Source organism: Antechinus flavipes, chromosome 4 (genome assembly GCF_016432865.1).
Source record: "Antechinus flavipes isolate AdamAnt ecotype Samford, QLD, Australia chromosome 4, AdamAnt_v2, whole genome shotgun sequence".
Taxonomy (NCBI): domain Eukaryota; kingdom Metazoa; phylum Chordata; class Mammalia; order Dasyuromorphia; family Dasyuridae; genus Antechinus; species Antechinus flavipes.
In genome coordinates, this window is record NC_067401.1 from 226,593,405 (window position 1) to 226,618,714 (window position 25,310).

The 25,310-nt window shown below is 32.2% G+C and overlaps 1 protein-coding gene across 2 annotated transcripts in view; it reads right to left on the reverse strand.

Annotated features, from left to right (window-relative positions):
- KHDRBS2 (KH RNA binding domain containing, signal transduction associated 2) overlaps window positions 1-25,310 on the reverse strand; it is a 903,675-nt gene that overhangs the window by 203,464 nt on the left and 674,901 nt on the right. For both annotated transcript variants that reach the window (XR_007953562.1, XM_051997202.1), the window contains exon 6: window positions 20,149-20,347. Coding sequence is in view for 1 of the 2 variants with exons in the window: in XM_051997202.1 (XP_051853162.1) it covers window positions 20,149-20,347 (199 nt within the window). In the remaining variant the exon portion in view is untranslated. The remainder of the gene's footprint in view (window positions 1-20,148; window positions 20,348-25,310) is intronic.

Below are 25,310 nucleotides of genomic sequence, written 5' to 3' on the forward strand. Positions count from 1 at the left end.
GTTTCAGAAGTAAAACTATATTATTAAGCAGTGGTCATTAAAACTATTTGGTACTGGCTAAAAAATAAAATAGTTGATAAATTGAATAGGTTAGGTTCACAGGACACAATAGTCAATGACTACAGCAATTTAATGTTTGAGAAGCCCAAAGCCTCCAGCTTCTAGGATAAGGATTCATTATTTGATAAAAATTGCTGGAAAAACTGTAAAATAGTATGGCAGAAACTAGGCATTAACTAACACCTAAGACCCTATACCAAGATCAACTCAAAAAAAGTTCATTATTTAGGCATAAAGGGTTATTCTGCGCACAAAATAGGAGAACAAGGGAAAGTTTGCCTCTTGGATCTGTAGAAAAAGAAGGAATTTATGGCTAAAGAAGAACTAGAGAACATTATGAAATGCAAAATTAATCATTTCAATTACATTAAATTAAACAGTTTTTTCCCAAAACAAAATGAATGTAGCCCAAATTAGAAGGGAAGCAAAAAGTTGGGGGGGGGTATTATAGCCAGTGTTTTTGATAAAGAATCTTATTATACTGCGCCAAGACTGTGGGGCTTAGTTGCTAATTTAAGATCTCACTGCCTTTCTCATATTACTTCTGAGCTCAGCTGAACAACTTTCACCCCAGTAAGACTGACTTTTCTTGAAATTCTTCTAATCTATCTTGAGTTGGAAAGTGGTTTCATTCCATCAGATTCTGCTCAGAGGCTTGGTTTCATGTGGTTTTTTAGGGAAACTGGGAGAGCTTGAGCATGTTCCTGGCTTCACTTAACCATCTTGGCTCTGTCCTCTTGAGCTCCCCCCTCTCTTTTTTTTTTCTTTTCTTGTTCCTCTACTACTTCTGCCTTCCCCTCTATCCAACCTCTCCCCTTTCTTATCACATTCTCTTCTACTTCCCTACTGATAAGAAAAAAAATTTCTATGCTCAACTGAGCATGTTGTTTAGTTCAGAATTCAAAGAGCATTCCTCTTTGAACCAAATCCAGTGAAATTAAGGTTCAAACAACATTCATTCCCCCTGTCTCTGTCTTATTTCCTTTTATTGTAATAGATTATACCTTTACATGTGATAAAATTTACCTATTTTGTCTTCTCTTTTCTCTTCTCCCAATGCAATCTTTTTTATACTCCTTAATTTCTTCAAAGCTAATTTCTAACTTCCCGAACCAAGGTATAGTTCCCAGGAATTGCAAGTATCATTTTCCTGTGTAGGGATATTAACTGTTCAATTTCTGAATAACATGGTTTTTGTTTGTTTTGTTTTGTTTTGTTTTTGTTTTTGTTCATTTCCCTTTATTGTTTGCCCTTTAATTCTTCTCGAGTTTTGCATTGAGAGACTAAAATTTTGTTTAGTTCTTGACTTTTAGAAATTATTAAAAGTCTCCTATTTCATTAAAGATCCATCTTATCCTCTTAAAAGTTTAGCCTCAGTTTTGCTGGGAAATTGATTAGTGGTTGTAGTCCAATCTTTTTTGTCTTCTGAAATATCATTATTAGGCCCTCCAGTTCTTCAATGTAAAAGCTGCTAAGTTCTGGGTAATCATAACTGTATATTAATCGTTTCTTTTTGATTGCTTGTAATATTTTCTCTTTGATCTGATAATTCTTGAATTTGACTACAATATTCCCTGGAGTTTTTCTTTTGAGATCTCTTTCAAAAGGTTTTCAGTGGTTTCTATAAATGACTATTTTACTTTCTGATTCTAGGATATCAGGGCAGTTTTCCTTGACCATTCTTTGAAATCTAATTCTTAAATTATCTCTGCTGGGTGTGTCTTCAAGGTCAGTTATTTTTCCTATAAGATGTTTCATATTTTCTTCTATTTTTTCCTTTATCTGATTTTGTTTGACTAATTTTTGGTGTCTCACAGAGTATTGATTTCTATTTGCCCAATTCTAATTGTTAAGGAATGATTTTATTCAGCCAGCTTTTGTACCCTCATTTTCCATTTATTTAGTCAATTCTACTTTTTAAGGAGTCATTTTCTTTAGTGGATTTTTGTCCTTCCTTTTCCAAACTTTGACTCTCTCTTGCATACTTTCAATTTTTTTTCCAATTGTTTTTCTACCTCTCTTATTTGACTTTAAAATTTTTTGAGCTATTTTCAAAAAGCTTTTTGGGCTTGAGACCAATTTTTATCCATCATTTGAGGTTTCACATGTAGGTATATTTCCTTCTCTGAGTTGACGTTTTCATCTTCCCTGTCACCATAGTAGCTTTCTATGGTCAAAGTTCTTTTTTGTTTGTTTGTTTCTTTTCTTTTCTTTCTTTTCTTTTCTTTTTTCCTTTTTTTTTTTTTTTTTCTTTTCTTTTTTTTTTTTTTTGGAGAATTTTGTGGCTTTTTAAATCTGAGGTCTGCTCCTAGTTTGGAGGGGCTCTTTTCCAAGATTTTTATATTGAGAGCCACAGGTAGGTTCATTGACTTTAAATTCTAGGGCATCAGGAACTGGAGATTCTCTGACTGCATTGGGATAGCCCACTTATTTGTGTCTGTTGTTGAATGGTTTCTGCAGCTGCAATTTACCTTTTGCATTTGGGCTGGAGGCTCCATCACTACCCTGCTATGCCACTGCTTTGTTAAACCAAGACATGGGGTCTCAGTTGCTGATCTATGCTGTGCCTAAGAGCCTTTCCCTGGCTTGTTCACATTGTACCTGCACTGGGTTGTGTTTCACTTTTACATGTGAGACAGACTTTTCCTGAATTCATTCTAGGTTGTCTTAAGCTGAAAAGTTGTTTCACTCTGTCTTTTTATAAATTCTGTCATTACAAAATCTATTTAGAAGCTTAGTTTAATGTTGTTTCTGAGGAAACTGAGTAGAATTCAAGCAACTTCCTATCTCCTCTCAACTATCTTGGCTCTGTCCCTGAATTCATCATTCTCATCACATTGTAATTATGTACCACAATTTGTTCAGCTATTCTCTAATTAATGGCCATTCCTGTAATTTCCAGTTCTCTACCACTACCAAGAGAGCTGCTATAAACATTTCAGACAATATAGGTCCTTTTCCTTTTCCTATAAACATTTTTTTTTTTTTTGAAATAGAGCAAGTCGTGATATTGGTGCATCAAAAAGTATAGGTTGTTTAATTATTCTTTGGCATAATTCCAGGTTGCCCAATTCACAATTCCACTAACAATGAATTAGTGTTTCACTTTCCCACATTATGTCCAACATTTGCCACTTTACCGTACTATCATTTTAGCCCATCTGCCAGGTGTAAAATGAGAATCCCAAGGTTGTTTTAATCTGCATTTCTCTAATCAATGATTTAGAGACTTTCATATATGATTATAAATTGTTTTGATTTTTTCTTCGATTGGAAAACTGCCTGCTCATATCCTTTGACCACTTTTAGCTGGATAATGACTCATGTTCTTAGAGATTTGACAGTTTTTAAAATTTATTTTAGATATATGGTCTTTAACTGATGAAGTCTATAAAATCCTCCTCTCACCCAAACCTTCTGTTTCTCCTGTAATCTTGGTTGTATTTGTACACAATCCTTTTAATTTAATGAAAAAAAAAAGTTATCCTTTTTTTTTTTTTTTTTTTTTTTTTGCTAAGGCAATTGGAGTTAAATGACGTGCCTAGGGTCACCCAGCTAGGAAGTGTTAGTGTCTGAGGCGAGATTTGAACTCAGCTCCTTCTGACTCCAGGGCTGGTGCTCTATCCACTGTACCACCTAGCTGCCCCCAAATTATTCATTCTATACCTAACTTTACTGGCTCCTCGAATGTCAAAAATACTTTGAATAGCAGGAACATTCCTAGAATAATTATAGAAACATTCTCATTGTCCCAATACAGCTTTGAAAGGCAGTACTTATTTCAAAAGGAAGATGATTCTGATACTTTTTAAAATGACTCATTATTTTATAATTCTCCCTACAAGGGTAAGGGAAAAATTTATAGTTGACAGTTATAGAGACTTTTAAATCTACTCTTGCCAAGGCATAGACTAACCCTTCTGGGTCTCTTGTGAGGGAGATATCATTATTGGCATTATTATCTCCATGTTTCAGATAAGAAACCTGAGATTCTGAGAAGTTCAGTGATTTGACTGTGCTTACTTCATTAGTAAGAATGAGAGGCAAGATGTGAATCCAGATCTTTCTGACTCTCATTCTAGTACTCTATCCATAAAATCACAATGGACATGATAATGAGTCACCTTGGACTATTTGACATTTCACTTTAAATTCTACACTACATGCATTTAATTGAAAATGTAACTATACAATGATACTATAATTTCCAAAATTGCAAAAGGGCTACTAATATTGTGATGAAAATGAGGATTTACATTTCATCTTTCAATGGCACAAAGTAGCTTTTAAGTTTGATATATACCATTTATTTTCATTTGAAATACATAAACTATGTATGTTCTTAGATTTGCATAAAGTAAAATGACTTCTGAGGTGTGTAATCTATATTAATAGACACAAATAATATATATCTATATATGTATATGTGTGCATACATACCTCAAAAATGATTGTCTATTTACTAGACAGAGGAACATACATAATATATGTACATACATGCATATATCTACATATATTTACATAATACAAGCAGATGCAAAAAAAGATATATACATGTATATGTATCAATGAATTTATATATTTAGATCTACACATATAAACACATGCATATATTTTATTTACATATATGCTATATATATTTATAAGCATATACAATGAAAAAATAGATATATTAGAAAGTATGGTGGATTTTAAGTCAGAGAACTTAGGTTTTAATGCTGATTGTCACATCCTTGCATGTCAATTCCCAAATTAAAAAAAATTAGGGTTGGACTAGCATTATTGGACCACATATTTGGGGCTGAAAGTCACCTTAGAGGCTATCCTCCTTCTCCATGAGATGAGAAAACTAACACCTAGAGATGTTAAATGACATACCTCATGTCACACAAGTAGGCAACAGAATGGAATGCCACCTCTTAAGTATCTTCTTATTCAAAATGGATAAATGTACCACTCATAAATGTAGATTACTTTCCTTAACATATTCTTATTCTTCTTATTACTGTATATTTATAGAGCATTTATTATGATACAGACACTTTACAATTATTATCTCATTTAATCCTCACAATAACTTTGGGAAGTAGATATTATCCCCATTTTACAGAAGAGAAGACTGAGGCAAATGGAGCTTAGCTTAAGTAACTTGCCCATGATCATATAGCTAGTAAATGTTTGAAGCCATATTGAACTCATATCTTCCTGACTCTAGACCTGTCTTGCTGTAATTTGTTATAGATTATATTTCTGTAGTCCTTAATAGTTTGCAAAGCCCATACATATACTATTTCATTTGATCTTTACAACAAACCTGAGAAGACATGTTTTTTTTTTTTTTTAATTCTGCTCCAAAAATATGGAAGCTAGAGGTCAGAGTGATAATAACTAATGTTCCAAAGACAAAATACCTCTCTTTACCCCATGTAAAATCATTGAATTTGATAGTCAGAAACATCTGTGAACACTATCTAAGAAGATAAGTGGATACATTTTCTCTTTTCTCTCCAATGTCCTATAAAATCAATCATCAAAGGGAAAAAAATGATTAAGGAAAGCCTGATGAAAAACCTAATTTGCCATCTAATTGCCCATTCCAAAAAGAACTGAGATTTTTTTCAACCATAGCCAAACTAGGAAAATGAATCTACACATTATTATAGTTTTAGAGTTAGAAGGGCACTTAGAAGTTATCCAGGCCAAACTCATAATTTTATAAATGAGGAAACAAAGAACAGGATGGTTAAAATGATCTCTCAGTTACTATAAGTAGATAGTGACAGAAAGGAAATTTAAACCCAGGATCTCATGCAAAATTCAGTTTTCTTTTTGCTCTACTAAGTTGTTTCTAGGTTATTAAGCATAGTTAATTTTGAAGCAAAATTTATTACTGAGAAAATGCCCTGGCTAAAAAAAAAACAATAAATTCTGATTTCTGTAACTGAAAATTAGCAATGTTTTAAGTATTCTTTTTGCCCAGCAACAACCTAGGTCAATCTATAGATAGATCCAAGGATTTGATGTTTGCCTAACATGGCCAATAATGTATGTTTGATACCCGGTCAAAAATTAGATAAGCCAATTTCCCAAACTCTTTATTATATACATAGGAATATACCCATATGTATATACATCCATACATCCACAGATAATATCTATCTATCTATCTATCTATCTATCTATCTATCTATCTATCTATCTATCTATATGTATAGATAGATATATAGTTATATACATTTGTCATATATGTGTGATACATTTTTAAAAGAAAACCATCTATTCCTTTAAATCTCTTCCATTTATTCTTATGTTGTTATGCCTTGAGAATATTTCTCATCACTCTGTTCTCTGAGATCTTTTACTCTCTTTGTAAACTCTATCCCCTGCTGATTCTCATCAGCAACTATAGCTTCAGTTATCACCTCTGTACAGATGATTTCCAATTTTTTTTATATAGCTACAATCCCTCCCCTGATCTCTATTCCTCCAACTCCAAGTACCTGCTGATTATCTCCATCTGGATGTTCCTCAAGAATTTATAATTAAATATGTCCACAATTAAACTCACTATCTCCCTTTTTAACTTTCAAGATTCCTATTTTTCATGATTAAAAACTATCCTACTTCCAGTTTCACTGGCAGTAAACTTTGACTCCTTCATCATTCTACCCTTCTCTATCCAATAAGTTGCCAAGTATCATTGAATTTTATCTCCAAAATATTTCCTATATCCAATCCTTTCTTTTTACTCATACTACCACCCTTAAAGGTTTCAAAGAGTTGGCCTGAAAACTGATAAGGTAACTAAACTATGAGAGGTTCACATCATTAGTAGGTGCTAGAGTGGGATCAGAACCCAAGCCTTCTATCTAGACCATGCTGCTTTCTAAACTTTTAAAGTGAGATATCAAAATATTTGTCCAAACACAATGCTTTCTAATTGCTTAGAAGATATAGTAAAAATTTCTAATTTGCTCACTCTAATTTATCTTTCTTGCTTTGTTTCCCTCTAATCCTATTCTCATATTATATTTTACAGCTCAACTGAATTAATTGTTCTCTGTGTTACAATGACACTGTCCCTTTTGCTGTTTTATAACTAGCATTGTCCCTCATGCCTTTAATTTTTTCTTTGTTCTCTTCCTTCTAGATTAATTGGCTTCCTTCGAATCCAAGCTAAAATTTTACCTTCTATGGAAAGCCTATTCCAATCATTCTTAATTCTAGTGTCATCCTTCTGTTAATTATTTCTTATTTATCCTTTATATAGCTGGTTTGTATATATTTGTTTGTTTATCATTTATTTCATTAGATCATGAATTCTACAAGACAATATTGTTTTTTTCTCTTTTCTTTGTTTCTCCAGCACCTGGAATATTTAGACAATTAATAATTGTTGATGTTTTCTCTCTCTCTCTCTTTCTCCATATCTGTCTCTCTGTCTCTCTGTTTTAAATCTTGTCCCAACTTATCCCACTTACATGCATTTGTTTAAATGTAGAACATTTTTTCCTCTACATCTATACTAATTGAGATCTCAGAGTTCAGTTTATTTACAAGCCACTTCTTCAAGACTTCCCTAATTCATGGTACTGTAATGATCCTTCCCTCTTCAAATTTTCTTAGAATATGTTAAACTATCTTTTACTCAATATAATCTATATTATATCATATTTTGGGTTACATGTCTTATCTGTCGATTAGAATATAAATTCTTTAAGGATGGTGACCTCAGGGCAGATTCCTTTGAAAGAAGATTTGGTGGATTTTTTCAATTACTCAATTAATGACAATTTGTTAAACATTTACTAGATGCCAGGTACTGAACTGAAGTTCAGGGAACTAAATAGTCTATATATCATGTCTAACTAATTTTGCCCTATTGCCTACATTTTAAGTTTTATTGACAGGAAACTTATCTTTGTTTTATTGAATTATTTAGAGTGGAAAGTGACCTTTGGTCATCTAGTCCAGTTGAACCCAAAAGATGCCATAAAATGAGTCCAAATTTAGGGGTTATGATCAACCAATCAGAAGAAATAAACAAAAACTGCAAACTACTATCCCTTCAATAGTTCAGTGACACCTTGTATACAACATGATTATGTCATTCCTTTACTCATTACCACACAACATTCTCTTATTCTACATCTTTCCACTTCACATTAATAATCTATATATTGACTGTTCTAGGTGGTTATCACCTAATTAAGACCCATCCTCCCTGACCCCACATAAATTTTGTCTGTTGTAAGTGTCCCAGTATGGAAGACCTGCATATTAAAGATTGTTCTATTCTTCTACACATTATATATGTATATATGATAAAGTGAGTCATCCTAGATGAGCAAGTATAGATTGCAGATCTCATTACATCATCATTTCCTTCAAATACCTCTTATTCCTTATTACTGTTGAAAACACTGTATCTTTCTAGTTATCCCAATTTGCAATCTCATTGTTATCTCAGACTTCTTGCTCTCTTACTCCAACATGTAAAATTGGTTACTAAATTTTGTCATTTTTTTTTACAAGATATCTTTTACATTTGGCTCTTTCTTACATAGCCACTTGCTAGTTCCCTCAAAAATTCTTGCCTAGGTCAACAAATCTTAAATGTGGTACAGGGAACTTGTGGTCTTTAAGACCTTTTCAGGTGGTGCATGAAGTTAAAACTGTTTTCACAATAATACTAAGATATTTTAATTTCGAAGGGTCCAGATATAGATAGCTACAAGTCACCTAAATAAAATCTGTTTAGATTGTGCTCAATAAGTCTTAAGAATATAAGGTCCTGCCTGAGATAAAAACATTTGAGAATTCTTGTCAAAGAGTATTACAAAAGCTCTCTGCTTTATATCTCCCCCACCCTCTCCAAACCATTTCCCACATAGCATCTAAAATAATTTTCCTAAGGCATATGTCTAACCATGTCACCCCCCCCTCCCCATTAGATAAGCTTCTGAAGCTCACTACTGACTGGAGGATCAAATGTAAATTACTCTTTTAAAAAATGTCTTTGATGGGGCAGCTAGGTGGTATAGTGGATAGAGATTCAGGACAGCCCTGAAGTCAGGAGGACCTGAGTTCAAATTTAACTTCAGGCACTTAACATGTCCTAGCTGTGTAACCCTGGGCAAGTCACTTAACCCCAAATGCATCAGGAAAAAATAATTCTATGTTTCCTAAGTTTCATGCTATGCTTAGTATAATACTACAGTACATAATGTGGTAAAAGTAAAATACAATTATTAAAGATGTGTGTACATTTTTAATGCTAAAGTTTCATGATCAAAAAGTTTGAAGACATCTTGACCTAGATAACTTCTGAAGTTCCTTCCATCACTGCTCATATGATCTTTTGAACAGAAAGTTTTATGATTGATTTTTGTTATTTGTTGTTTCATACTAAAGAAAAAAAAGAGGATAAAATAATGGCAGCCATATTATTTCTCACCATCTTCATAGAGGTGGGTAGAAAGTTAGAGAGATTGTAAACACAGTAGAATTAGCAGCATGAGAACTGGAAATGCTGGAGTGGCAGTGTTTGCAAATAAAACTGTGGCAAACTGAAGTTGGGATATGATGCCACCCTCTGACTCAAACATCTGCTTTAGTGAGAAAGTATTTTCCATGGGGGAACTGAATTTAATTTGTCTAATTGACAGAAATTTCTTTTCCTAAGTATTTGAACTATGTTTTTACCAGTACAAAAGTGAAACAGCCCTGGTTTTTGAGTAGTGATTTTTCTACAAAGATTATCTAAATGTTTTATTTAACACAGAAACTACTGGAAATACAGATAAACACAAGCTATGTTGTCATGAGTGAGAAGTAAATTTGTTATAGAGCAATGATTTCAACAATATAGGGAAGTTTGTAAAGAAAACTCCTATTTATGCAGATTATCTAATGTAGAAAATGCCTATCAATGTGGAAATTATTGTTCTCAAAATGCGGTTCGGGGAGCCTTAACTTAGCTTGAGATTCTTTCAGGGAGTACAGAATTATTTTCACAATACTAAGATTTAGTTTGTATTTCTGATAAATAAACAAAAGTTCTTTGGAGTGTTCTCCAAAAAACTAAAAAAAATTTTTTTTGATCATAAGATCGAAAACCATTATCTTAGAGAGTTAACTAGGTACAATGAGAGTTTAAATTACTTGACCAAGGTCATTTTTGAATTGTATGTCAGAAACAGGACTTTAATACTGATTCTAAAGACCTTTCTCTGTTACAGTAGAGCAATCTATATCTCTGATAGTGAATGAAAAGCATTACAATCTTAATATGGCATATTTTTTCCTTTTGCCACTGCCTACTCTAAAAAGAAGAAAAAAATTTCAAAAACCATATTTATACAGTTCTGGGCCAAAAAATAGCATTTAAAAAATATACTGACCTTTAGGTTGGTCCATCTACTTTCAAACTATACATCCAAGGCATTCATATTTTGTTTTATTTTTGACTTAATATTTTATTTTCCCCAATTATATGTAAAGTAATTTCTTACATTTGTTTTTAAAATTGAGTTCTAGATTTTCTTTCTTTCTCCATCATCACACCCTGCCTTTGTTGAGAAGGCACATGTGAAATTATACAAAATATTTCCATAAATGTCATGTTGCAAAAGAAAATATAGACTTCCATCCAAAAAAGAGAAAAAACACATCAAGTAAAACAAAATATCAAAAACATTATGCTTCATTCTGTATTCAGAAACAATCAGTTCTTTGTCTGGATATAAGATAGCATGTTTCATCATAGACCCTTCAGAGTAGTCTTGGATCATTGTATTGCTGAGAAAAGCAAAGTCATTCATAGTTCATCCCACAACATTGCCATTATTTTGTACACAGTACATTTTATTTTGCATGAGCTTATGGAGAACTTTCCATATTTCTCTGAAGCCATTTTGTTTATCATTTTTATAGAACAATAATATTTCATCATAATCACAAACCATAATTTTTTCAGTCATTCCCCATTTGATGAGTATTCCCTAAATTTTCAATTCTTTGCTCTGAGAAAAGAACTGCTAAAAGTATTTTTGTACATATAGATCCGTTTTGTCTTTTTTTTTAAAGAAAATTTCATTTGGGATACCTGTCTAGTAGTGATATAATTAAGTCAAAGGGTATGCATGATTTTATATCTTTTTGACTTCATGTCACACCTAGAAAATGTATAGATAAGAATTATCAGCATTGGAAGTATTGTAGAAAGATTTTCACCAATACACTCCTAAGGGATCTGTGAATTAATGTGTTAGAATCCTTACAAAGTGATCAATCTGTTGCCTAATTTAGCATGGTACTTAGCAAATTCTCTAGCTCACTAATGTATTTAAATACTCATTGGAGTTCACACTTTTGGGAGATTCACAAGTCAGTATTCAGTATAAGATTCACAAGTCAGAAACCCACAATCCCACTCTCTCAGAGGAGTCAACCTTTGAGTTCACACCTCTAAAAGAGCATAAAAAGGAGCTGAGTTAGTGAAGTGAGTCAGTTCAGAAGAAGCTCACTCTCGGAAGTGGAACCAGATTCATTCATCCCATCTCACATCACCGTGGTGGCAGGCTCTCCTCCTTTGCTTCTCCACTGAAGAAGACACAAGTGGGAGTTGAGCTAGAGCCAGAAGTCACTTTGGAAGATTGAAAGCCACAAGTCAGAGTTGAGGCAGAGGCAGAAGCAAAGGACAAGCTGCAAGAACTCTTGGAATCAAGGAAGGAGAAAACAAACGTTTGGATTTTATCAGCTGGCTGTAACTAAGGCTGCCTCCAGAAAACCTCCCCAAGAAACCTGTTCCCAGAGAACCATCATATATTATATAAAAAAAGAAGAGAACACTATATTAGTGCAACCATTTGACAAAGCAATTTGAAATTATGCAAAGAAAACTACTAAAATGTCAATCATTTTTCACCCTAAGGTGTCCTTGCCATGGATAACTCGTGGGGTCAAAGGGTTCAATATATATCAAATATTCATAACACTTTTTTGAGATACCAAAGAATTGAAGGAAAGTGGATACTAATTATATAGGGTAGAGAGAAACCACTTGTGATATATGAATGAAGTAAAATATTAATTTATAAAAAACAATTAACATGGAAAAATTTAGAGAGGTATGGAAAGATGGGAAAACAAGCAGTAGGAAGCTAGTAGAAGCAGGAAAAAAATATTTAAATACAATGGTGCAAATTTTTTCTAAATGGATAAAACTAGAATCTTTGCAATTTTAAATTTAGCCTAAGACAATAGTTGAGAAAATGTACCTCCTTTCCTTTTTTGGTAGGGGTAAAAAGTAATGAATCACTATGGAAACATTGCAAATAATATCAGTAATAGTTGTTATATTGATTATATTTACTGAAGTATCTTATAAATTTTTGTCAAAGATACAGTTCACTGGAAAGGGAGAAGTATATATGTGTACATACACATATACAAACATTCACACACATGCACTTATGTGTACACATGTATATACATATGGATTCATGTAAGTATGTAAACATGCACACTCAGAAATGAAAGTAGCATAAAAACAGAAGGAAGGAATTATTTAATGTGAGGATTGGACTAGAGAAAGTTCTTTTGAGCAATAAGGTTTCATAATCCTATTTTGGATAGGAAGTTGTGAGAGTGTGACTAAAGGGCTTTAATTTAGTCTCTAACTTTCAATTGTATTAAAACAAAAGCTTTTGATAAGGTAAAGATGTACTCTATTCCCTCCCCAAAATTGACTCATACTAGTAAAAATTATAAGGAGATGATAAGACAAGTTAAGCTATATTTTCTCAAGTGAAAAAAAAAATGTCAGGCCAAATTATGTCTATAGAAGGACAGATTCTTTTGCTGGGAATGTCTGAAATTAAGAATAAAAATTCACATGGAAAAATAATTTGACACAACAAATTATTTTACACAAAATATTTTAGAAAAATTTACTATAAAAAATAAATCAAACTATACTTTGTTAGTAATCTTTGTATTAATTCCTTGAGCCAGAGACAATAAACCTATATTACTTCTGTAATGAAAAAATGCAAACATCAAAGAGGTTAAGAGTTAAGGTTGGCAAAGGCACCAGTTTTACTTTCAATTATGAGTGCTATGTAAAAGAATCAAATGCCTCTGTGCTAATGAAATATTAGCTCTGAGATAAATGATGTCTGATGAAGAGAATTTTCTTTAACAGTGTCTTCAAATTAAAAAGAAACAAGAAGAATGAACATATTTTCAAGGGGAAGCAGGTAAACAGTTTTACTACACTATTATGAGTCAGGCATTGTGTTAAACATTTTATTCATTATTTTATTTGATTCTTACAATAACTGTGCAAGGTAGGTACTGCTATTCTCCTCATTTTAAAGTTGAATAAACTGAGGCAAATAGATCTTAAATGACTTTCTCGAGATCACACCTCTAATAAGAGAGATTAATCTCTAGATTAAGTTTGAGCTTTGGTCTTTCTGACTCTAGACCAAGTATTCTATTCACTGTACCACCTTGCTGCCTCAAAAGACGACAAGACATATTATTTTGGAGAAATGATCCTTAGTAATAGTAATAGTTTGTTTTTTTTTTTTATTTCATTGGTATTCAGATTTCTAGCATAAAGAAATTCCCTCTATCAATATATTCACCATCTCTGCAGCTTATAGTTTTAGTGAGTTGTATAGAACATTGAGAATTTAAGTGGCTTGTTGAAGGTCATGTGATCTATTTGCCATATTATAGATGCAGTTAAATTACCCAAATCTTCCTGGATCTGAGGGCAACATTTTTTCCATTATATCACAATACATCTTCATACTCCTCAAAATAACTCAAATAGCCTTAAATTCACAGGCTTACGTATATCCACTATCATCATGATTTAGCTTACAATGAGGTTGCCATATAGCTATTGAGTAATATAGATATATTTTAATGGTAATATAAGTTTTCATGAACATAAAAGTATACATGAAGAAAAATAAATGTGTAAAACTCTCAAAGGAAATAATATACATAGTCAACAGATGTAATCCAGAAATCTCAATTAAAACTCTGTCCTTTGGGGCTAAGTGGCTATTTCACAAAAAAGCCACAAATTATGGCACCCAACAAAATATATAGTTTAAAATCATAATATTTCCTTTCATAAAAAATGACAGAAGAATTTATTTCAACTATCATTTAATATGTAGTTCCTTCTCCTATCTAAAAATCATACTGTATACATGAAACTGAAATTTGGCATGCCTGTACTCATGTACAAAACTTTTAAAGGCTATTGATTTATCAGTGAATTGCAGAGTTCTTATATTGTTCTGGGAAGGAGGCTGCTGAGCCTAAATTAGATGATAGGATGGGCTGGAATACCAACAGGCTGTTATGACTAATGAAAAGAAAAGCTCCTTACAAATTTGTCAGAATGAATTTTAGGTTAGCATGATTGATTATCCTAAGCCAGAGTTTCTTATGTTGGGATGAAATAAACTTTAATCATTTCCTTTTCTGAATGTATGGTTGTATATCAGTATATTTTATTGATATCTTTATATTACCTGAAGGTGAAAATACAAAAAAAAAAAAAAAAATCACAGGCACATTATTTAGAAAAGTTAGAAGCTCAAATTCTTCCATTATATTTATTATTATTTATTTGTTTTGTTTTGTGACATACTGGCATGTTAGTCAAAGGAAATTGTCATTGTATAGATAATTTTTCCCAAAAAAACCATTTTGTAAGGAATGAAATCAAATTGTAAACCTCTACATTAAAACATATTCTACTTATAATAATACATTTAATCCTCCCATTCAGTCATAAAGTTAATTTAAAGAGTCACATATCCACAGGTACATTGAGCATTCATTAAATGTATCAATATGTCCTAAGCCAATCATGATCTATTCTCCTAATCTTATCTTAATCCAGCTTGATGAATTTATTTCATTCAATGGTACCAAATAGTTTCCTGATCTCAAAATCTTTGAGTTATCTTCAGCTTCTTCCTATTATCTCTCACATATTCAAACAGCATGTATTATTAATTTTCAAAAAATATTTTAAATCACATTTCTAATAACTATGTTTTTTGTCCATTTCCACTGTAATTACACTAATTCAGACACTCATCTCCCAGAAGCTGTCTTTTTTGATAGTCTCCATTTTGATATTCTTGTTCTGGTCTTTCTTGTTCATTTGTGTTAGTAGTGACAATGCATAATTTTCCTAAAATGATTCTTGCTGCACAAAACCTGCTTTGCTTCATGAGTGACTGATTAATGTAAAGGATGAAAGAAAATTTCTTAACATAGCACTCAAAGTTTTCCACAATTCAGTCTCTTTCTCCTTTAAAAACAGAATCATGGAACCTAAGTGTTAAGGGACCCCAGTTATCTAAGATTGTACTTCATTGTGCAATTAAGATTTCTTCATATCCTGGGAAGTAGACAGTCTGGCCCTTCCCAGTAAGAAAACACATAATCTGCTAATTCCATTTTTTAATAAATCTAATTATTTTAGTTTTGTCCTTTCATCAGGATCAAATTTTTTGCTCAACTTCATATATCCATTATTGAATTAGAAATCTTTTGGACCTTAAATAAAGGCAGATCTAAATAATCCCTTACCCTCAAGATAGCCTTTAAATATTTTATAATATCTCTCAGTTTACCTCTGTTTTCTTTTTTTCTAGGCTATACATTTCTTTCAACCAGTCTTCATGGGATCTTATTTTAAGATCCATTGCTATGGTTTATTCTTCCATGAATTCTCTCCTTTCCTAAAACATGGTAAAACAATGTTAAAAAACACAGTATTCTAGAAAAAAATTTGATCAAGAGAGGATATAGCAAGACTATGATCTGCTTAGTCTCCCCATGCAATTCAAAATTATATTCCTTTTCTATTTGCCATAGCAAATTTTTATTTGGATTGGTTTTTACAATCCACTAAAATACCTAAAAAAAAGTTATAAAACTAAATATTGTCGAGTGATTCCTATCTCATTGTTTACTTTCAGATTTATTTTTTTAATCCAAGGAAGAGTTTATATTTATCTCAATTAAATTTCATCTTAACTTTTTTTGTTTTATTCAAGAATATTACAGAAACTCAAAGTTAGAAAACCCTAAAAAATATACAGATCTTTTAAGATCTTGATTTTATAGTTTAATGTGTTAATTTTCTATATAAACTTTATTTTATCTGTAAATTTGATAAATATGCTATATATGCCACTTTTCAAGTCAATATCCAAACTCTCTACCCCCCAAAAAGTGTAATATCTATTGTTTTCCAAATGTATCAAGCATACTAATGTGGCCTGTGTTTTTTAGTATATTATTTGTCCTACCATAGATCATTGCTAAGGCTCTGCTTTAATTAAACTCTGGATTTATTTTATATAATCAATTTTCTGGAGTCTACATTCCAGGCAATATAGACTGGGAAGTTATTCTGGACCTCATAGTGCCTTATCCTACTTTGTGGTTTGTATGTCATCATTCATCTCCAGAATAGTTTCTCTCCTCATGTTTTTTTTTTTTTTTTTTTTTCTTTTTCCCTGCTCATGTTCTAAGATATATACATCCACTTTTAAAAATTCCTTTCCCATTTGAAAGCATAGTTTGGGAATTCACTGCTTCTTCATGAGGCCTCCTAGGATCTGCCTACTTAGAAAAGATCCTCCCTCTCCAAAACCCTCATGTTTACTGGCATCTCATTTCCACCTTTATCATTGTGTATCATATTTGTGTTCTAAATTGTAATCTCTTTGACACAACAAATATCTACTATGTAATTATTCACCTTTATATTACCTGGCACTTAATATATTGCCCTATATTTAATAGCTATTTTAAAATGCTTGTTAAATTTAACTGATTCAAACTCAATTTCACAGTTTTTGAATTGCAAACACTAAACTTCTTTTTTTTTCCGAAGAGCCACAATTACAGCAAGATGTTTTCTTGTCCAGGAAAGTGTAGATTTGATTGTCTGTATACCTGCAATGTGGTCAGAAACTTAATTCTAAGGTCCAACAGAGGAGAATGAAAAAACCTAAGATGGAAATTGGTTGGTGATGTCAGTTAAAATAAAGGGAACTTTCCTAGTGACTTTATTGTAAAATAAAGAATATTTGTGAGACTTTCTTCTTAATTCAGTATGTTTCATATTATTTTGCTTTTCTTAATTCTTACAGAGATAATAGTGTAAGAATAGTTCTAGTAATCAGGAATTATTGCATTTTATTCTTAATTGCTACATGATCTTCAGGATCTTTCCTAAATGCTAAACATTTAGGAATTTTTGATCAGGCTTTTTTCCCCTCTATCATTTTGTTTTTTTGGAGGGCAAATATGATTTATTAATATCTGCACACTCTGGTCTCTTATAGCAAAAATGTTAGTTGTTTTTATTTATTAATGATTCTCTAGTACCAACTAATCACCTACTACATATATGACACTGACAATTCTGCAGGAGTTATTAAAATATAAGATGATAAGATCCATTATTTTAATGAATCCACTATTCAGTGAAGCATATCATGACAGGATGTTAAAAACAAGATAAATATTTATTATAAATGTAACATAAAAATTACCCTTAAACCAATAAAAGGGTTAAACAATGTAAAAATCCTTTCCAGTACAATTTTCTGTTTATATATCAATTATAAATTTAACTTCATATTTATTTAATATATCTGAATTCCTAAATATATGCATGAATATTTACCTATATAGATAGATGTATATATATGTATAGACATCCACACTATATACATACATACATATATAGATATATGTACTAATATTAGTGAATTTTTTATTTTTACAAATTAATTCAAAGGTCAACAAACTCAGAGCTTGAAGGTCAAATCTGGGCAATGGTCTGTTTTTGTAGGACCTGTCACATAAATTCATTCTAATTTTTAAGTCATACCAGCACAAGAAATGGAACTGATTTGGTCTATTAGTGGTAGTTTGCCAACTCCTTTGTAAAATTAACATTGTGTTTTAATGTTAATAAATATAAATATAGTTGAAAGAATTTGGGACTTGGTGATCAACTAGATAAATTTTAATTATAGCTCTATTATTCACTAGAAGATGATGTCCAAATGTGGCTATTTGCCAATCTAAACATCTGTTTTTTCATTTGAATATACGTACTACTACCCTCAGAAGGCTATTGTAAGGAAAGTGCTTTGGATATATGAAACTGTTATTATTATAAATATTTATAACAAATATATTGAGAACATTCACAAAAAGTGGATAATACAGATAATGTGTTATCAGTGATATAAGTATGATTTTTTTGAATAGTCTTTTGAGACTTGGTGTCAGGAAGAACTTGGTCCATATGACAAAATTACAGGTTATGTGACCTTGGGCAAGTTAGACAAAGGAAAGGGGATAAATATTTATATAGTATCTACTATATACTATGCAAATCCTTTTTTTTTTTTTTTTTTTTTACAAATATCTTATTTGATACTAACAAAAACTCTACAAGATAGGTATTATTAGTATCATTTTATGGTTGAGAAAACTGAGCAAACATAAGTAACTTCTCCAGGGTAAGAAACTAAGAAGGATATGAAGCCAGATTTGAACTCAAATCTTCCTTTCAGATCCAGTGTGTCCACTGAACCACCAGCTGTCTCTCTAAGATTCCTATGTAAAATGACCATGATGATACCTCTAACCTTTATGCCAGTTAGTTGTTGGTAGATCAAAGTAAATGCCATAATAAAAGTGCTTTGAAATTTTTAAAGTACTAATATAAATGTCAGCTATTTTTATTGGGTCAAAATGTATACTTGGTGTTGGGGGAAATAAAAGAGCACAGAGGTTAAAAGAAGTAGCAAAAAAAAAAATCATCTGTATCATTTTTATTCAGGACAACTGCATGGACAAAATAAACTTTGTTGGTAATGTTTTGAGGGAGGATCGGTGAAGAAAAAAGTTCTGTTTCTTATTTTTTAAGCTATTAGATGAAGTTCTCAAAGATATTCTTTGTTTTAGAGAATGATCAGATACTTTATGCAGCTGAAATGAAGAGCCCATGGAAGAATTGATGGAAAATAAAGGCTATTACACAGTGTTGAAGCAGTATAAGAGGTGTTGGGAAGACCACTGTTATCCAAGAAATCTTCTCAAAGATAGACACAAAATATCTTTTGTATTTCTTTCAAAATCTCTCACACAGACTCTAATACAAACACCTTCTACAAATGGCTTAGAGTTAATGAATGTGGATTTCCTATCATTTCAGTCGTTGGGAAATTTTTGCTTTCCAGAAAGCAATAGAAATTCAAGACTTTTTTTCACTGTAAAATCTTACCTGTGGCATTATTTACATATAAACTTTCACCATTAGAAATGTTAAAGCTCTTTCTGCTCTGTGCATAAATAAAGGTAAAGATGTCAAAAGTATTTAAATAAAAAAGAAGTTGTATAAATTAACATATTAATATGTGACAGAGAAAGATAGAGAGCCAGAGAGAAACAGACAAACAGACACAGACCAGACAGAGACAGAGACAGACAGAGTCATAGAAACAAAGTGTCTACACAGAGATACAGAGAGACAGACAGAAATAGAGACAAGACAAACACAGAAAGAAGAGAAAGAAAATAAGAGAAGACATGAGAAAAGAAAAGAATGCTTCACAGTTATACCTTGCTTCATTCTTACTACTTTGAAACATCAGACTTTCTGCTACACATCATGAGAATTTTGCTACCTAGTGCTTAATATTGCCATCTAATACTTACTATTAAACTATTTGTTTAGATAGATAGATGCGAAGATAGATAGATATCTTGTTTAGATAGATGTGAAGCACATGAATACTTGGAAAAATAAAGCTTATTTTAAAATACTCTAATCATTTAAATCACAATCTTTTAGATTATATTGCTTTAAATACCATAAAAACCCTAAGCAATGCAAATCAGGTTTAAATATAGACACTAAATAATCTATTCTTAACTCGAATATCCAAGTTATTTCATTACTATTCAATAAATTTAGCTGATAATAATGGTCAGGGCCTTAATGGTACTTACATATTCTTCATAAGCTTCATGAGCTGGGGGAGGGGGTGGCCGATATCCTGGAACAGCTGGAGCCCCCCTTGCTCTAGGAGTTGGAACCCCTCTTGCTACTGGGGGTACTGGAAGAGCACCACGTGTCACAGTTGTCCCCCTGGGTGCTGGAACACCTCTTCCAGGTGGTAGGGGAGGAGGAATTGCACCCCCACGGCCCCTAGGAGATAAAATTCATTATATATAGAGTAAGCAAAGACTATACACGATAAAGGCTATTAAATGACATGTCTAGGATAGGTCTGGAGCAGGGAGATACCCATCAATCTAGTCCATTTCAGATAAAAATGTAATCAACAGCATCACAGATGAAGTGACTTGCTCTAAGTCATTCAAGTACTAAATAGTAGAGTTGAGATAAGAACTCAGGCCCTGTACTTCTTATTTCAATATTTTTCTTTTTTTTATCCTCCTCCTTTTCACCCCTCTTTCTCTTATTTCCCTCCTTTCTCTACTCATCCTCATTTCCATTTTCCTCTTATCCTGTTCTTTTTCTTTCCCCTCTTCATGTTTTTCCTCCACCTTTTATTCTTCAGAATCTGCAATATCTTCCCAAGGCTGGAAGTAGAGGCCACTCATGATCCCAATCTAAATGTTGATCAACATGGGATTTTTAATCTGTTCCTTTTATAATGTGGACAGATTGAATGATCCAATTCCCCATCCCCGCTTTTTTTTTTTTTTAACTTTTAACATTTAAATGATTTTGACATCTATTTTTTCTCCTTTCCTTCCTCCATTTATTACCCTTCCTCAGTAAGCAGTACGATATACATGCAATTTATAATTTAAGGAAATTTCCTGGAATCTAGAAAGGTTAATCAGATTATTCAGGAATAAATAGATAATTCATATATAACATGGATTCAAGTTGTATTCTAGACTCTGAGGCTATCTACTCTATCACAGTGCCTTTCACATTTTACTAGCTTTAATTTTATAAAACTTAAAAATTTAAAATTTTTTACTAGCTTTAATTTAATAATTTTTTTAATTATAAAAGTTTCTAATGATCAATCAGTAAAAATTACTTACATTGTTTTGCAATATATTTCTAATTATCTGAAATTCTATTTAATATAACTCTCTCCTAGGGGCTTTCTCTGTTGTCAGTTGCCATCTAAAGATATAACCTGAACCACAGCTCCTCTTACAATCGTAGTATTGAAGAAATTCATCAACATAAGATGTTAAGAAAATGACTAAATGCTTTTTTTTTTTTTTTTGCCATGGGAATTAACACAAAAGCTACTTTCTCTAAAAGCAGATGATCAAATGAAATCAGCAAAATTCTGTGACATTCAGATGCCTCTGGAAAGGTTCAGCATTCCTCTGAAATACATGGGAAGGACTTGGATAATTTTTTCTTTTCATTCATAGGGAAATTCATTATATGTAAAAAAAAAAAAAAAGGGAGTTTAACGAGCTGATGTAATGATTCTTTCAAGCTGTGGAAAGTTCAGTGACTTAGAAAATGTCAGAATACTTCATGCTAAAATTCCATGTGTTTGATTCACTTGTCTTACCTTATCCATCATGCTTTATCTTTCTAATTTCAAAATATAAATACACTTTTGAAGTACTATATACTGAGTAAAGTTACAAACCTCTTCACCTAGCAATAGTGCATTTTTTTATTTGATGAAAAATACTTTGAGAAATGTGTTTACAAGTTATTTGAAGAGTTGTCAAATTATGGTTTCATCAATTATATAGTACATATCACTTTAACATAAGTAATTCACACTTAGTTGTCTCTTGGGCAGCATCAATAAAATATAAGACTTTTAATATAGGATACTATAAAAAAATACTGTAAGATAAATGATATTCCAGAAATGATTCAGTAAATGTTTAAATTAATATTTTAAAATATTATTTTGCATTTTGAATGATGTAAGGTATTCTGTAATATCTATTTTTTCTAATATTAGGCTAGAAGCATGAAGATGATATTTTTCTATTTCTCATTTTCAATAATCAGAAATCTTTTATTTTGTTTTGATTTGCAAAAGAACATGGTTCTACTCCATTTGCTTCCTTGTTGATATGTAAATAGCATTGGTGATGTGAAGTCTATATTGAAAGTGAATTTTTAAAAATTCTTTTTTATTGCATTATCATAAACTTAATAACATAACCAATAAAACAAATCAAAAATAACAAGATATTTCAATAAAAATTTACATCTATTCTCTTTACATTTCCACTTGTAAAATAAGAGATACATTATTGAAACAATATAAGTATTTTCTATGATGTTTCTTCTTTCAAATGCAACAATGCAATTTAGTCATTTATAAAGAGTGTTCCTAAAAGCTGTGTTGGTACCAAAAGACCTACTGTGAGCTGACACTTTTGAAACATCCCATACTTATTGTCATTTTTTTTTGGACATTGTTATTTAAAGTTTTGAGTTCTAAATTCTATTCCTCTTTTTATTTTTCCCAAATCACTCCTAGTTGAGGTGGTCAGCAAACAGATAAAGGTCATAAATGTGCAATTAAATATAGCATTTTGTACAAAAGATTTGAAAATAAGAAAAAAAATGAAAGAAAAAGAAAAATAGTGTGCTTCAATCTGTATACAAATAATATTAGTTCTTCCTCTGGAGATATATAATGTGCTTTAGCATTAGTCCTTTAAAATTGTCTTGGATCATTGTACAACCAAGAATAGTTAAGTCATTTATAATACTTCATCAAAAAATATTGCTGTTATTATGTACAATGTTTTCCTGGCTCTGTTTTTCCTGAAATAATCCTGCTTGCCATTTCTTATAATACAATAATATTTCATTGCAATCATATACTACAACTTGTTTAGTCATTCCTCAATTGATGGGTATGTCTTCAATTTCCAATTCTTAACCACCATTAAAAGAGCTGCTAAGTATTTTTTTCATAGAAATAAGTTCTTTTCCCTTTTATGGGATGCTCATAAAGTATAGACCTACTAAGGATATAAAATGATTTGTACAGTTTAATATCTCTTTTAGCATAATTCAAAACTGCTGTCTAGAATGGTTGGATCAGTTTACAACTTCATCAGAAATACATTAATGAACCAGTTTTCCCACATACCCTCCCAAATCCAATATTTTTCTTCCTTTTTTTGTTATATTAGCTATTCTGATAGGTGTGCGATGGCATTTCAGCTTTTTAATTTGCATTTTTTATTTGATACTTATGTAGAGCATTTTCATAAAATCATAGATAGCTTTTATTTCTTTTGTAATCTGCCTATACATAAACTTTGACCATGGGATGGAGCCAAAATGGTGGAAAGCAGACAAGTCTTTGTCTGAACTCTTCCTGGCTAACCTCAGATCAATACCAGATCAATCTCTGAATGGGTTTTAGAATGACAGAACTCAAAAATATTTGGAATTCTGTCCAGAAAAAAGTATTCCAGCAGAAGATATTTTGGAAGAGCTTCAGGAAAGGTCTGCTCAATCAGATGGGGGAAGGGGAGAATAGTTAAGGGGGTAGAAGGAGCAATCTGCAGCCCAGCCCAGGTGAAGAGCAGCACAGTGCAGTGCCAAAAGACTCAGAACTGAGAAGCTTTAATACCCTGGGAGAATCTAGTGGGAGTCTCATAGCCAAATCAGAATGGTGTTTGCAAACTATTTTGATAAGAAGCCAGTGCATGAGCAGGCTCGCTGTGACAACTACAATGAAATTACAGAAGGCAAATAGAGAACCCTTGAATCCTAGCATAAAAAATGGGACTTGGCCACATCCACCCAGCACAAGAAGGAATTCCATCAGCAAGGCCCCAGGGTAGTGTGAAGCCACTGTCACCTACAGAGGAAGTTTGGGACAATCTCCTCTTTGCCCTAAGAGTGGACCTCAATCTTTAAAAATGAGCAAAAAAGCAAAAACAACAACAAAAAATAACCTCTGACCTTATATAGATTTTTTGGAGACAGGGAAGACCTCAAACCACAAATTGACCATTTAACAATTGGTGAATTGTAGAGTGCTGGAACTCTGAAAAGGTATACTTAAGACTCAGTATGATTGATGAGATAAATGATTCTCTAGCTAAATACATACTTAGTGTGATATTTAATGTGATGTAATGATGTAATGCTCTACAGCTGGCGCATGTTCTGTATGGTATAGTGACATAATCATACTGAAGTATTTAAGGGCTGAGTGAGGATACAGAGCTCTCTCAGTCACAGCTCTCAACCACAGTGTAATGGGCTGAGGCACGAGTTGATGCACTGAGGTCCCAAGCACGTGAGACTAAATAGTAATTGGACTATACTCTATTAATATATATGCTTGGAGAAAGAATGGCCCCCACCCCCTCTTTGTGCAAGTCCTGACGTGTTGTATAGGAAATGACGATTTTGGTGGGTAGAGGCAGGGGGGTGAAAAGGGAAGTGGAAAAAGAGACTGCTGGCTGGTTTCTTGACACAGCTGCTGGCATTGCTATTGTGACCCCCCCCCCCCGTCCCCTCTTCACCACTGATCCCCCTTTACCTGCAATCCCCCTTCACTTCTGCTGGCTGGCTTCCTGTCACAGCTGCCCATATTGCTATTGCAATCCCCCTTCACCTCAAAAAGAATAAAGATTGAAGATTTTTCCCTTAACCTGAATTCCTGACTCTGGCTGATTTTGAAATATGCGGTCATCACATCACAGCTCTCAGCCATAGACACAAGAGAAGATGTTAGATTCCAGACTCCATCTTTGACTAGCTGTAGCCCTCCTGTCTCCTTCACTTCTCCACTAAGACTAAGGACTCGGGCTGATCCCAAGGTCTTCCAGAGAGCTAGTCTGGACATTACAGGGAATGATTGATATTTTTAATAAATTTGACGCTGTTCTTTATATATTTGAGAAATGAGTACTTTATCTTAGATATTTGTTGCAAATGCCCTTCTTTCCTTAGAATTTTGGTTGCAGTTGTTTTGTTAGAGCAAAACTTAAAATTTTATATGATCATTTTAAATGATTACATTTTGTAATGCTATTTATATTTTCTATGATGCTAAATTCATCCCTTGTCCATAAATCTAACAGATAAACTAATCCATGCTTTCTTAGTTTGAGTATGTCATCATCCTTTATGTGATGCTTATCTTGGTGTATGGTGTGTAATATTAGAC